Source organism: Buteo buteo, chromosome 10, assembly GCF_964188355.1.
Source record: "Buteo buteo chromosome 10, bButBut1.hap1.1, whole genome shotgun sequence".
NCBI lineage: Eukaryota > Metazoa > Chordata > Aves > Accipitriformes > Accipitridae > Buteo > Buteo buteo.
Window position 1 is genome coordinate 42667238 of NC_134180.1, and position 15832 is coordinate 42683069.

Sequence of the window (15832 nt, forward strand, 5' to 3'; positions counted from 1 at the left end):
AGTAAAATGCAGTAAGTTACTTTCTAAATATTTTCCGTGAGCCTGTCCAAGACAATAGTAGTAATGCATGTGAGTAAATAATTTGCTTTCCTAGGAAACATTAGACTATCTACAGAAACAAGCTGTGCATAAAAATAATTAAAGCCTTATGTTGGAGTTAACTGCACAATGTTAAGACTTTTGGAGGACACAGGTGTCTTTTTTTTTTTTTTTTTTCCCCCAAATACTGTAAGTTGTTGAAAATAAGTGCTAAAATGTGTTTTGAATGGTGGAGTTCTTTAGCCTTTTGTTATTCCAAAACTTGTTTTTCACTTGAATAGTTTTTTTTGATTATTCTATTACTTGTAATGCTTAATTGTAGCAGAAGCTGGAAAGAATGTTGAATTGTTTAGATATTATTTCAGTGCCTCATGAATAGGAATTAGAACATAATCTCTATGGGGATGGCAGAGAGCTGCCAATTAGTGCACTGTAATGCAAACTAACTTTGTGTGCGTAAGAAGTATCTAGTAATAGTTACCATCAAGAATCAGAAACTAGTCTGACTAAACTGCAGGTATCGTCTAGTATTGTAACACATTTGGTTTTAAAGTCAAACCTTAGGAATAATTGTCATGAAATCATATTTACTTTACTTGGAAACCATTTTAAAAGGAGAAGCAGCAAAGTAAAAACAATTGGTTACAATTACTGCCTTTTTTACTTTTTTCATTAATTTTTTTTTTTTTCTCCAAATAAACCTTATCCAGATGGGCAAACCTCCTCTATTGAGATAGACTATAGAAAGAAATACTGGTTTGGTTTGTTTCATGGTTTGTTTTTTCCCTTGTAGATCAGAGCTATCACTGGGAGATGTATCTACAAGCTCTCTAAAGGGGACTGTCATGGTTGCTGAGTGCGACTGTAGTGAGTATGACAAATGTGAGTGCTGCGTGCCTTCTCTGAGACTCAACTACACTTACATCATGTGGCTGAAGATGATGATTGGTGTAACACCTCTGTGGTCACCTTTGATGTCAGTCAAGCCCATAGACATAGGTAAGTATGACCTATATTTTAAACCTTTTTTAATGGAGAACAGCAGCAGGATGTCCGTTCTGGAGAAGGAGGGCACAGACAGAAAAGGAGAAGGCTCCCTGGTGCTGTCTCACTTACTCAGGTTGGTGCTGTACACATTTCTTAGGTGCCTAATGCCTGTCTGGGCTCTGGTACAAAACCATACTGAGCAAAGGCCAGGCTGTCAACATACTTGAGCTTTCATTTCTAATCAGGACTTCTCTGTGCCTGAGTCTGGAGCAGTGGTGGAGCTTATCTGTCTATGCTGCTGAGGACTTAAATTAAAAAGTGAGGGGGGGGGGAAGCTGGTCCTAAAGTTACTTGGCAAATAAACCCACCTATTTTCTCAAGCAGCTTTGTTGTCCTGATGCTTTCTTCCTTACACATACAATACTAGCATTTTCCAAGTTGGAAAACATTCCTCTGTAGTTAATCAAGTTAAAACTATACTGTCATGAATTTGATATGTGTTGCTATACAATATGCACAGTTATTGCAGATCTTGGCAAATTTCAAAAAGGCAGGGACTCTGTCAGCTGTGAGGAAAAAAAATAGAAATTTTATAAACTTCTAACTGATGTGCTTTGCAGACAGAATAAGTTAAAGGTCCCTGGGTGGGCTAGTTTTGAAGATGAGAGATTGCATTTTTCATCATGCTGCTTTTAAATTATGCTGCAGGAAAAAATTAAAAATTCAGAGTTGCATCTGCCAATATTTAAAATTATGTAATTAGTTTGTTCTGCTTAGTGAAGTATGTTTTTAAAATGCATAATATTAGTATATGTTCTGCCAAGATTTAGCTCAATTAAAAATTATTTTGAAAGTAAAACTGAATACTTGTGTAATGTAGAATTGTACTTGCTTATAGGTTATATTAGTAGAACAGGTGGCATCAGTAGAACAGACACCATTATCTGTATTGTAAGATTCACGAAAATGTGATGTAAAGGTTACTGATTTTTGTTTTAAAAGTCACACCTCCTCCCAAATCACTTCCTGCTGGTCTTCATTAAGTTAATTGCTTTGAGATGGTATGTAAGTAATAATAAAATAAGATCTGACTTAGTGTAGTGAATTTATACTGAAAATAATAACAACTTTTTGGTAAACAGAGTGAGATTCCGGTAAGACCACTTAAATGAGACACCTTGAAGAGCTGAGAGATCAACGAAAGGCTATTTTGTATTTAATCTTGTATTGATAGAGGCAGACTCTTACTTGAGTGGACCCCACAGGAGCGGTAGGAGGTTCCAGGAAAGACTAATGTGTTGTCTGATCACGGGTTCAAATGATAGGAGGCAGTTCTAAGCTAAGCACCATGGATGTGCATCATCTTCCGAACTCTGCCAGCTCGGTTACTGCTACCAGCCCACCTTCACCTACATGGAGGTTACTATCATTTTCATTGTCCCATTAAAACTACTTCTGTGAGCCTTTCCCAGCCTCCTGCACTCATATTTTCCAGGTTAGCAAAAACATAGTGTAGACAGCATAAAGCCTTGAATGGAAGTAATGGTTATATCTGGGGGGGTGGGTGCAGGCTGTGGACATCCAGTCCAGATGGTACTTGATGTGAACATGTGCCCACTGCCTAATGCTTTCTCTTCAGCTTTTGCACGTGCTGTTTACTCTGCATTGGTTTTTAACAGGATATTACTCTTGCATGGGAGAAACTCAGAGCTGTGAGTGAGGACAAGGTCAACCAAAAGACACTGTACTTACACAATGATTTGAAAAGGTCTCAGTAACAGCTAAAAGTAGTGTTCCTTGCCTTTGTTCGAGGAAGAGTGAATCTAATCCTAATCATCATTCTAAATTGCCCATCCATTTCCCTCTCCAAAGAGTTCTCTTCATCCCTGTGGGAAGTTTCTAAACCCCTCCATTTTTACTTTGCCCTAATGTAGCTCTCCTGGAGACCTTCCTTCATAGCCATAATCACTGTGGAAGGGATGGGAGTATTCAGAAATTCTTTGTGTACCATATGAGGACATTACCTCCTGTATCTTAAGAAGCTGTGCAAATTGCTTTGCTGAGCACTCCCATCCCTCAGTCCTCTTTTCAGCAAAACAGGTAGGTTAGTGCTTGGTTACTGGGAAGAATCGTGGCCCAAGGCAAGAAATTAATGTAGTTTTAAGGCAAACATTAGGTCAAACAGCATGTCCTGATAACTGTATAACAGTGCCAGGGTGCACTTTTCCAGTGATATTACTCAACATTACTCTGTCGTACACTAGCTGTAGAGCAGCTCTTGAAAACTGGGTTTAAAGAAAAGGTGTGAAAGAGACTTCTGAATCAGTAAAAACCCATTACTGCCAGCAGTCACAGGCAATAAGGTTAGTGGTAAACTTGTCAATTAATTTGTCCACAGTAAAGCCTGAACCTCCTTTGAACCTGCATCTAGAAATGACAGAGAAAGGTCAAGTGAAGATCTGCTGGTCTGACCCTGTGCTGATGCCATACCCACTTCAGTATGAAGTGAAGATCTCTGCAAATTCAGGTCAAAATGGTTGGCAGGTGAGTCAGCTCCGCTCACTTTCATTTACGACGGAGCAGTGCAGATTGGCGGGTCTCTTCCAGAGCCCAGGATTTCTTACCAACCTCCTTGTCATTGGGCAGTGGCTCTGGTGGGTTGAGCAACGTGGCTGGTCTGGTGGAGCTGGGCACGGCACACTGGTTTTTCCTGAGCTGATGTGTCCATTAGACCCTGGTAAATGTCAACAGAGTGTGGTATAGTTGGCAAGCTGGACTTTACATCTGTTAGACAGGAGAGCCTCTACACAATGATGAAAGACCCATCTCCTGATTGCTCTTAAAAACAAACTCCCATCTTTCTTTTTGGATGAAATGCTAGATTCTGTGAAGTCTAAAGGCAAAGCACTCTCCTTTCAGCAAGCCCCGAATTCCATGATACATGCGTATATGTTTAATATTTATAGTTTTTATTAGTGAACTGCTTTTTGTGTTGCTACTATGCAGCTGGTTCTGGAATGAAAAGCAGCTGTTAATTAGCAGTCCATAATGAAATAACATGTTTTCCACAGAGGTACGCAACCTCTACCATATTCAAATTTACAGTAAATTTAAAGAAGAAAGCTTTTTTTACCCAACTTGCTACCTAAAAACTACTCTCTGGACTATTTGTTTTGGTTTCCTCTGTCTCTTACTTTTTCCTGTTTCATTATACAACAATAATGGCTTCTGGTAATCCAACAGATGGTTCAAGTTGCTTTAGAATCCTCACTGGCCATAGACAATAAACTACTTGATTCTTCGTACTTAGTTCAAGTGCGGTGCAAGAATCACCATGGTCCAGGATTCTGGAGTGACTGGAGCACACCATATAATCTCAACTTGGGAGGTAGGTCACGTGCAGTCGCTTACGTGCAGTAAGTAGTCTTTTGGAATAGAACAGGTTTCCCAGTTTGTTTTGTTTTGTGGAACGAGTATTTGAGAGCATGTGTTGTCCAGGGAGGTACAGTATGCAAGAGTTGGGCTGAAAAATCCTGTGGAAGTTCTTTACCCTTCTGCTTCTCTTTCTGCGCAGCTTTGCCTGAGATTCTGTTCTTTCCTTTGTACAAACCTTGCATTAGAAGAGTTCTGGACTAATGCATGTAGACTGCACAGTCAGCTCCATGACACCTCCTTGTCTGGCCCTGTTGCTTGCTCACCAAGGACCTCTTCAGACCCAGAAGCAGCGCTTTTTCTAAGATTTTTTTCTGTTTCAAAAGACAGTTGGCAGCATTTAACCACAATATGAGATTTTTCTCCTAATGCTTTCTCTAACTTTTAGTTTAGGATCAGGCTTTGTAGCTGAACTGAAAGCACAGAACATAGTTTCAGGTTTGTAGATTTAACCTAATCCATCTTGGTTTGTAATGCTGAGTCCCATTCATAAACTACATAATAGCCCCAGTCAGTCAGTTTCAATGCATGTGGCTTTAATGTTAAGCATATTATCTTATATACTGTATTCAACTTACTACCCAAATAGGGTGAGTTCCTGACATGTCGCACACAGTAAGAGCTCTCTTGGACTGAGTAAAGGGGTCTTATGATTTAATGAGGTTCTTTATATCAACATAGTTCCTGCTAAAATGGTAGATCATAATGACTTTTCATTCATGGTTGGAGTATATAGGAAGGGAAAGAAACTTTGTTTGGCAAATCCTTGGTCAGTTATCAGGAGTGCTGATTTGCTTTGCAAATTGAGCTGGTTTGGGTCAGCCTAAAGATTTCACGATTTTTGCATTGTATTTTTCCATGCTCTGCTTATGATCAACTGGAAATGTTTTGGTCTGTGTTGTCACAGGTATCCTCTGAACTATTACATGACAGTACTAGTGCTTTACCTAGGCGCTTATATGTACACCTGCTTACTGTATGCTAAATAGTGTAATGTATGTGCTTAAATCAAATACCAGGGAAATAACTAAACTTTGCAGAAGGAGCTCTCTTCCAAGAAGGCTGAAAAGACCCTCGTGGCAATCAAGCATGAAACATAGGATGCCTGATTATATGACTAGAGGCCTAACTGGCCCTTAGTCTTTTGGATTTATATCTATATATATATAAAAAAATAAAAATTAAAAAAAGTGTGTGTGTGCATTATATGTAAAACTATATAGCTTTGAGAATTTTTGGGGGGTAAATACACATTCTCTCTCACATATGCATATACTGATATTTTTAGAAAGAGTTTATGAGTGTATTGAGAAATAGGGATGTAAAAGAGGTGCAGTAGATACTGTTAGATTATTTTTTATTAATCCTGTTATGGGATATGTAATTGTATTAAACATACATCTCATCACCAAAATAATCCCATTGTGACAAACCTGATGGCAGCCTAGAAAGATTAATTTCTTCACTGCAGGAAGCTCAAATTGGCATATTCTCCCACTGGCCAATGCTAGGATGAGCCAATGAAAGAACAGTGGAGTGTGCAGCACAGCTGGGAGCAGCGAAGCAGCTGGTACAGGAACACTGCCTTGCATTCATGGAGGCACATTAACACCGCCAGAGTAAATGCTGAAATCAGGCAGTTATATTTTTGTACAGCTGACCAGTTTCATGTTCTGATTTATATTTAACATGAAAGTCTTTGACAATATTGTAAGTCTGCTCTGCTATCTGAGAAGGCCTGCATTTTGGAAAAAATCCTAAAAATATCTGACGTGGTTCCTCAACTGTGGAAGGCAAACCTGACCTTTTAAGGATTTTCATGCTGGCTTTGGGTTGATCTTTGGCAAACTGTTCCTTTTCAGCAGGTGTGGAACACCTGTGGCTTCCCTAAGTACCTGACTGGTTGAGGTTGAGCTTATGCATGTTTACATGCTTTGCAAATTCCATATCTTTATGCCTAGGTGAATTGCCTACTGTATCACTGCTACCATTTGGTATTAACTACACTGCTGAGATTGTAAAACAAGTTTTTGAGACATTAATCTCCTGCTGACTTCAATAGGAGCAGGAGTAATAACTACTGGAAAGCTTGATTTTTTTAAATTTTTTTTTCCCCAATCCTCTCTTCCCCCAGTTCTGATTAGCAATTCTATCAAAACCTATGTTCCAGTATTACAATAATGCTTCAGCTACCATAGGATTTCAACATTCTTGCAGGGTTAAAGGAGTTAGATTTCTTTTTTAATTCCTCCCCCTCTGCCCCAACCCGAACATCACTCTTCTCTTACTTTTACCTGAGGACAATTTTAGTGATTTTAAGATTTGTGGTGTATGTGTTTGTGAGACGAGTTACAGAAGCTAACCCTTTCTAGGTTGCAAGTACTTGTTGCAGTATTTAAATAAGCTGACCTGATGCCTTAAAAAAGTGGGCTGAGTAAAAAGCAGCAATGTTAATCTAGTTTCCCAAGATTTAATTTACAGGAGCCTGTATGATTCCGTGTTTCCCTTGTGCTGCTGTGTATTGCTTTCACTGTACCCTCCAGTGATTTTCTGCTCACTTAATTAATGTTTGCCTGGGGATATTAAAGATTGTTTTTATCAGAATTTAGAAACATGAGTTTTGGAGGGAGACTGTCAAAGGCTCGTTTCTGCCCCTCTCCCCTATAGTTGTTAATAATAGTTAAGAATTAGGAAATTTAGAAATACAACTGGATGATAGTAATATTTTTCTATTGACATATGCTTTTATGCTTTTTTTTGTTCAGATTCTAATCTCAATAGATATTTTTCTCCTTTTCCCCTTCTGTGTAGCTGAAGTCCTGTACTTCCCTCCCAAGATACTGACGAGTGTTGGTTCTAACGTTTCCTTTCATTGCATCTATAAAAACAAAACCAAGATTGTAGTGTCCAAGAAGATTGTCTGGTGGCTGAATTTAGCAGAAGAAATCCCAGAAAGTCAGTATACGCTTGTGAATGATCGCGTAAGCAAAGTTACTCTTTTCAACTTGAAAGCAACAAAACCTAGAGGAAGTTTCTTCTATAACGCGTTATACTGTTGTCATCAAAATAGGGAATGTCATCATAGATACGCTGAATTATATGTAGTAGGTAAGATTCCAGATGATTTTAAATCGTATTTTTGGTGCATTTTAATAGTAAGGTCAGAATATTTCCACTTTAAATGCCAGTTAGCTTTTATTGAGCAGTTATGATTTGTAATGCATGTTTTTTGTATAAAAAATTATGTCTTTATTAATAAACTTTCAATGTGTTTTAATTAGATGTGAATATTAATATCACATGTGAAACGGATGGGTACTTAACTAAAATGACTTGTAGATGGTCTGCAAACCCAAACACATTGCTCCTGGGGAGTTCCTTGCAGTTAAGATACTACAGGTATGTATAGCTTTTAATGCAGTCTTTATGTTTGGAAAGTGTTGCTCTGGAAATACTTCTATTCAGGATTCTTTGCTGTAATAATAATTATAAAATGTCCTCAGTTTCTGTAAGCTGGACTTTTTCTCAACTGGAACTCCAGAGGTATTACCTATGTGTGCAGAAAGGGCACCATAGATAGCCGAGTACGTAACATGGATTCTACTTACAATGTTTTTCAGCATTTGTAAAACCTGTAGATGCAGCTTGGAAGCCAGTGCTCTTAAAGCAGATGTGTTTGCTTATATCAGTTATAAAAATTACTCTTCTAGTTGCTCGTATCTACAAATTGTAAGGAAATAAGGAAAAAAACCATTCACAGTGAGAGTGCCTGAGCACTGGAGCAGTGGCCCAGAGAGGCTGTAGAATCTCTGTCCTTGGAGACTTTCAGATCTTGACTGGACAGGACCCTGGGCAACTTCATTTGACTTTGAATTTAACCCTGCTTTGAGTTGGAGGTAGGACTTGAGACCTCTTGAGGTCTCCATTCAATCTTAGATTTTTCTATAATTCTGTATCTTTTTTTCTATATAGAGACAGTAGATAAAAATACAGGGATGGTATTTAATTCATTCCAGATGGAAAAAAATCTTGCTTATAAAGAGAAAATCAAATCTTAATTCATAAAGGGAATATTGCTTTATGAAGGTAGCATCTTTGGTGGCTACAGCAATTCTTAGTTTCCATGGTTTTGGTCAGGTATTTTGGCCTAGCTTGTTTTCAGGTAGTTGGTTTGATTTTGTCTGTCTTTTGGACAGAGAAGAACTGGGGTGTGGTGTGGAGCAAATACGTTATTGTTTGCAAAATACAAACCTGATTATTAAATCAGTGGTGTGATCATCCTTATCTTCATGTGCACAAATATTGCCTGTGATCATATTTTACTATGAAACTAAAAAATCCCTTTGAGTTACTAATATATTGAGCTTGAGCGTTTCCTCGAACTGTGTTAGTCTTTATATAAACAAGATAGACAGACAACCCTTCCTGAGGAAAAAATCTTTAGTTTTACTGCTCTGCTGGACTGGATATGCAAAGGTTTTGGCAAACAAGCTTAAATCAGCCCTGAGGGCCTAATCCTTTGGAAAGCTGGACTGTCTTCTCTGTTGGGGGTGGACTGAAGTTTTGAACTATCGTAGTACCCAGGTGAATATTTCTTGGGATTTTGTGGGCTAAAGTAATAACTGGAATGCTTGAGACTTCAAGTGGAGGCTTTTAGGGCAGGATTAGTGACTAGCTGACTACTAAGGTAGGTTTTGTTTCAACTGTCTTCACAAATATGAATATAATGAGTGTACTGCTGGACAGAGAGCTTGAAATAAAAGCCATGCTGCTCTTGCCATGTTTTTTATTCCCACTTTTTCACAGTTCAGTTTTAGCTAAAAATGTTATTTTCTAATAGGAGGTGATATCTGTACATTTGTTACAGTGTTCTGCTAGAGCAAACAGTGAACATTAAAACAGACTGAAAATGCTTCCCAGACGCTAGTATTTATTGTGATAGTTCTTTTTGTTCTCTTGTTTTTTGTTTTTTTAATAGTAACTTCTGAAAGAGGAGGGAAAAAAAAAGTCATGGGGGACCGCATGAGTGTAGTGACTCCCAAAAAGTTGAAGTATAAGATGTTTAAAAATTTATAGTGATGAAAACACCAGTATCATTTCCATAACATTCTATTGCATATTAGGAACAAAAATACAGGAGGAACTTGAATGTTTACAAGCTTGAAACCAAATGAAATGGTCAGGTTTTTCAGTTGCCCAAGCTTGATTGTAAGAGGCACCATAAATGTGTTGGAGTTGCTAGTATTTGCTTAGACACAGGCAAGTCCTCACGATGGAAGTGGGAAGTTAGATGTGTTGCATCGACATCAGACACGTCAGGTTTTCCAGGAGCACGCAGCTATTCTTCTTAGTTACTGCTGCAGTTACATTTTACAGATGAAATCCAAAGCTCTACAGTAATGTCGTGTGATAGCTTTGCTGTTGGTGTTTTGTTTTGGTTGGGTTGTTACTACATCTTCCTCTACAGTCAGTGCTGCCAACAGAAATAGCACAAAAATGATCATCCTGTAAAAACAGAGAATGCTAAGCTAAACCTTCAAAGCACAAGGCACCAGTTTAATCAATATTAGCTATGTTGACAGGAAGAGGAGAGATTCAGCTAAGTGTAACTTTTGTGGCTCCGTTGAGTAACTAATACCCTATCTGGCCACTCTTACCACAAGTCTGAGCTGTGCACAAGCTTAGGAGAAATTAGGAGAAATCTGAAAACTTTCCTTTCTGTCACCAGTAAGATGTCCAGTGCCATTTTATCGAGAGTCCAGGTCTCCTCTCTTCAGTTGCCAGACGCAATACTGACTGTATGTGGGATTTTAATACCGCCCTCCAGAACTGCTATTTTTATGGGATTTCCATCTTCTGGAGACTTCACTATACATGTCGGATTGGTCCACGTGGCAGCTTTCCCCTGGACACCAGTTAGTATTTTGAAGGTCATATTCCCGGCTGGAGTAAATTCTTGGCTGGAGATCTGCCTTGCTATGTTTATTGCTAATACATACCACTCGAGTAACATGATTTATGAGTATTTGGAGATGCCTGCTGTTGTTGTACCTGTTTCTTCCTGTTGCTGTTCTCTTATCAAAAGATTTTGCACTGGGAAGAGCCTTCACGTCCTGCTTTTTTCAGGCTAAGAGCCAAAGCTTTGAGGAGTAACGCTGCAGTGTTATTTATCCATTTAGTGCAGATTCAAGTTCAAGATCTGTCCAAATAATCATCCAAAAACCCCAGATGGTTCCAGTGACACCATTTGTTTTAATTGCCTTCAGAGTTCTATTTTACTGATGCCATGAGTAGCTCCTAGTTGCAATGTATTAACTGAATGTTTTTTTTCTCTTTTAAGGAGCAGAATTTATTGTTCTGACTTTCCAAGTACTTCTCCAAAATCAGAGGTGAAAGAATGCCATTTACAGAAGAATCATTCTTACGAGTGCACATTTCAGCCTATTTTTCTTTTATCTGGATATACCATGTGGATAGAGTTCAAGCACTTACTAGGAACACTTGAATCCTCACCAACTTGTGTCGTTCCAGCAGATGTGGGTAGGTCAAGATTCGTGCATGTCTGTCTTCGCTTGTGACCTTGGATTTCATTCCTTATATGGTGTAGGTAAAGTACTTCTTCAAAGCTTTTTAAATAAATTAGATTGTGGAAAGAACATAAAAACATAAGAGCTTTGATATTGTCTTCTAAAAGATATTGGATTAAATTTTATTTCCATACATCTTCCTTGGCACAGGAGCAGATTGTAACTGCAGCTAATACCTATAAAATGAAACATCCAGTTTTGCATGTTTATCTTCTTGGGTGTTTTGAAAAGACATCTACAGAAAATGCAAGTATTATATTTAAAAAGGCAGTCTTATTTTTAAGGTTCTTGGTTATCTTAATTTTTCTGAAGTCTTCAATTAGTTAAGTTTATCCTTTGATACCGTGTAGCACTACCTGTATTACTTACCCAGTTATATAGTAATTTAAAATCATAGGGACTGTGCATGCTCTTGCATGCTTTTGTAAAGTTTCTTTTGTGACACACAGAACACTTAAACTTGTATAAAAGCAAGAGGCAGGAACAGCGAGTGTGTGAGGAAGCATGCATACAGAGAACATAAATTAAACCGAATTATCTTTTGCATTTCAAAGTTTAAATAGAGTAAGCAAAAGTGAATGACACGGAAAGGAAAGGCAAAGTTCAGTGCATTATAGCTAAGTGGGGTATGGGAATTACTATTATTACTATTAATTTGGTGACCTTGTGGTTTTCAAGGTTGTTCCTGTCCAGTTCAGAGAGGGTTGTTTGTGCCTTTTTGACAAGCAAGTTCACCAATTGTCAGAGAACTATTGGGAGCCTTGGGCGTCAGAAAGGAGGGTGGTGTGAGGGATGGCGAGTGGATATACTGCACTTCTGCTGCTTAGACAATTTGCCAAGAGAACCTGGCACCTTGTCAGCATGGCAGCTGTAGTGTCAGTCTGTGTCGGGCACGTCTGTGCTCTCAGTTGGCTGTGCTCTTTTGGGGAAAGATGGTGGCTTTATATGATGCTGCCCAGTTAGGAATTCTAGCAGAGTTTTAGAAGTCTGGTTTATTCAAGTCATCACTTCAAATAAAAAGCTATGAATAGAATTGACCTACACTGAATGAAAAGTGCTCTGTACCATAGTAAAACAGAACATACTCATTCTAGCACCACCCAAAATTTAAAGCTTATTTCTTTGTTGTTGTTGTTTTCTCACTCACCATCTGATTACTCAAAACAAGTTTATTCTAACTTTGCTCTGTTAACAAAGTAGGCCTTTGTAACATTCGTATTCAGTCTGCTGGAGAAGCTGAATTTTGTTGGAATTTCCTATTAGTAACATAAAAACTTCACATAATATTTCCATTAATCATTGCATAATGTCCGTCACTGTCCTTTATAGGAACTACCTTTCTGGGCCATGTGGGCAGCTACTTTCCACAGTGGTACACCCCATTAGTGCCAGGCTACACCTTTTGCTGTTTGTACCAGGGGAGGTACCAGATGCTGGCACTAATACAAACCATGTGGTTTAAATTAAAATGACATGTACTGAAACTTGCCCATGGATTTTTTTTTTTAATAAAATGTTTATTCTGTAAGGAACTTTGATTTTGATATTTCAACTTAAGATTTTTTTGGTGATTTTAGTTTGGGTCACAATTTGAATGAATTTTCAATTAGAGAAACATTGCCTTTCTAAGTCAGCAATGCTTTTGCCTGCGGTGAATGGGCCAGGCAGCCGCGACTGGTGAATTGTTATGTTTGCATTATAGTGCAGCTTTACTTGGAATAGCAGAGGCCACAATGTGTTACCTGCCACCCTCAGGACAGAGGAAAGTAAATCATGATGATTGGATTTAATGAGAAATGTCAATACAGACATTATAGTAATACATTTTTCTTTGAATTTTCTAGTGAAGCCACATCCCCCTGCCAATGTTAAAGCAGAAATCACCAGGAATGTTGGGCTGCTGAATGTGAGCTGGACAAACCCAATATTTACGAACAATGATCTTAAATTTCAGATTCGGTATGCTGTGAACAGGGAAGAAATTACATGGGAGGTACTGTCTTTTTTAATCTAGATTGAAGCATGAATTGTTGCAGTGCTGGCATTTAGCATGTTAGCTGTTTTTTGTGGAATCTGTGGCACGCAGTGAATCACAATTATAAGCATTTGCATTATCTAGCAAAGGAATATTACCAATTAGGCCACTTTCTCATTGGATTCATTTTTGGGAATTTTGACTATAACAGGTGCCGAAACAGCCTTTTGTTCTTACTCTAAATATTTTGACTTCTGTTACAGCTTTATGAAGTTTCAAATGCACCAACAAGATCAGCTGTGATAAGAGTTCAGAAACTTTGTGTTGAGTATGTTGTTCAGGTCCGGTGCAGAGAACTGGGTGGATCAGGTTACTGGAGCAACTGGAGCAGATCAGCCTATACGCTCGTAAAAGATATCAAAGGTACACGTGCTTTCAGAGTGCACTCTGGTGGTCTCTCCAGTTTCAGGCTGAGGTGTGACGCTCTTCTTTCAAACTGTGTAATCTTGCAGCTCCCTTACAAGGCCCTGAATTTTGGAGAATTATTATTGAAGATCCAGCAAGGAGGCAGAAGAATGTTACACTCCTGTGGAAGGTGAAAACAATTACATTTTAGTCTTTCACTTTGATCCAATAACCATTGGTAGAATTGCCAGAAGGGGAGTGCCATAAGCACGTGCTTCCCTGGGAGGCAAACTTGGACGATTGCTGCTTATGGGACTTTGTATTGCAAGGCACTTGGGGTATGACTTCTTTTGTGTTACTGTCTCTTGCTTGGCTAATACTGGAGGCAAGTAGACATCGCTGGTGAATATTGATTGTAATACCGTGGTACAATGGGAGATGGTTTTGCCTTCTTTGCTCAGTCAGCCTGCCTTGGACTTTACTCCTTTCTGTTGCTATCACTTCCTCCCCACTTCTGTTTTTATTCTCTTTAATCTCTCCTGCAGCTAGCTGGCATATGTCAAGCTGATTTTGTACCCTAATCATTACCAAGTTTATAGTAATGTAGTAGGACAAAAACTTTCCTAGTGCGGTGTGGTTGCTCTGGATGGTTGAGAAGTAGGTGAGGCTCAGCACAGACATACACTGGCAGCAGGCGTGTTTCCAGACTTGGGAAGCTCACAGGCCTTCTGTAGTGAGCTGATTTTTGTAAGGTGGACCCATCTGAGGTTACGGTCAAATTGTTCTTGCGCAGGTCCAGTTGCATGCACCACAGCCATACTGAAATGCATGTGGGCCATTATTCCTGAAGTCTTATGGTCCTTGCTGCTTCAGGAGAGCCCTCAGATCTCTGGGCAGGCTGCAAACTTCCTTGCCTTTGTGCAGAGACCAGACCTGCTGCCTGAGTTGCACTAATGCAGCTGAAGTGTCAATGCTATATTACATGTTCATATCGGTCTACACTTACAGTGTTAGTTATACAAATGCTATGGAACAGAGACTTAAAACACGATTTGTTCTAATACTCAGAAAAAAGAATAACATGGAGTCAAAGACTTTAAGTTATGATGAGAGATGCAGTCTTCAGCTGCCAAGTTCTGCTGACCAAGATCTCTGAGCAGAATGTGCCACTGACTCTAGACAGCTGCCTGTATAAACACCACTGCAACTGCATGTAAACTGGGCAAAGCTACGTTAAAAGGTTAATGCAGGACAGAGAAAAAAAGTACGTCAGTGACTGCCCACTCCTGTTTGTCCAGGTTTAGTATGCAAACAGTCATCTGTTCTGTTTTTTCAATCCTGAAAAATACTAACATAAAACAGTGAGTTACTATAGGAGTCTGAGTTTGTATTTCCTTGTGTCCCCCTCCTGCCCTCCCTTCACTGGAAAGACAGCAAGTAAGTGTGTCAGCTCTCAGAGAGAGAGAGAGAGAGAAGAAATTAAGTCTTTAAATGGACTACAGCGCCTTTGCTAAAAGGACAGTAGCCAGTCTATGGTATCTTTATTGGGTCATGTTTTCTTAAAGTTGGAGCAGTGCCTTCTGCCCAAATAACATTTGTTTTTGAAATCAAAGACTGGGAAATTAATTAATGCCAATGTTTGCTGCAGCCACTGATGAAGAATCACTCATTGTGCAGTGTGAGCCGATACGTTATAAAGCATCAGACATCAGGAAACACCACGTGGTCAGAATATGTTGATAATGGCACTACCTGTTCATTTCCATGGACTGAACACACGCATACCATTACAGTTTTAGCCATGAATTCAATTGGAGTTTCTGCAATTAATTTTAATTTAACTCTATCACAGCAAATGAGCACAGGTAAGAACACCAATTAATAACCATTTTGAGATGTGGAAAATGCTAGGAATCCTTGTGATACTTTTGGACGAAGCTTTCTTTGTAATAAAATTCCCTTTGTTAGAATAAAAAATGTTTTATGATGATACATTCAGCTGTATATGGGAAACAGATCCTGTATCTCACCAACAGGGCTATTTGAAAAATGAAATTTCCATCACATGAAAATCTTAATGATCTTTGGGGTTGGGAAAAGAGTTGTCTTTCACTGGGCTGTCTTACCTCCACTAACAGAATATAAAATAATTAATCAGAGACAAATAAAATCTTACTGTAGAACTGGTCTTTCATCTGCTTTGTCTTGGGAACACCCAGCATTCCTGCTAGGGAATGTTTTGTTGTTTCCAAGATGAAATATGGTCTTGTTTCTCTGGCTGCTCACCTGACGGGCTGCCAGAGTACATAGTTTTCAGAGGTTTGGCTTTACTTCCTAAGCAGCCTCTTCATTGATTCGGCTGCACTCTGGTTTATTAACAAAATAAAGGCTATTGCTTCTGAATGCT

The 15832-nt window shown here is 38.9% G+C and overlaps 1 protein-coding gene across 1 annotated transcript in view; it reads left to right on the forward strand.

Moving 5' to 3' along the window:
- LEPR (leptin receptor) overlaps positions 1–15832 on the forward strand; it is a 46058-nt gene that overhangs the window by 15702 nt on the left and 14524 nt on the right. The window contains exons 5-14 of the mRNA XM_075037312.1: positions 833–1038; positions 3425–3570; positions 4270–4414; positions 7270–7566; positions 7740–7857; positions 10799–10998; positions 12890–13038; positions 13284–13443; positions 13533–13615; positions 15074–15290. Coding sequence (XP_074893413.1) covers positions 833–1038; positions 3425–3570; positions 4270–4414; positions 7270–7566; positions 7740–7857; positions 10799–10998; positions 12890–13038; positions 13284–13443; positions 13533–13615; positions 15074–15290 — 1721 coding nt within the window. The remainder of the gene's footprint in view (positions 1–832; positions 1039–3424; positions 3571–4269; positions 4415–7269; positions 7567–7739; positions 7858–10798; positions 10999–12889; positions 13039–13283; positions 13444–13532; positions 13616–15073; positions 15291–15832) is intronic.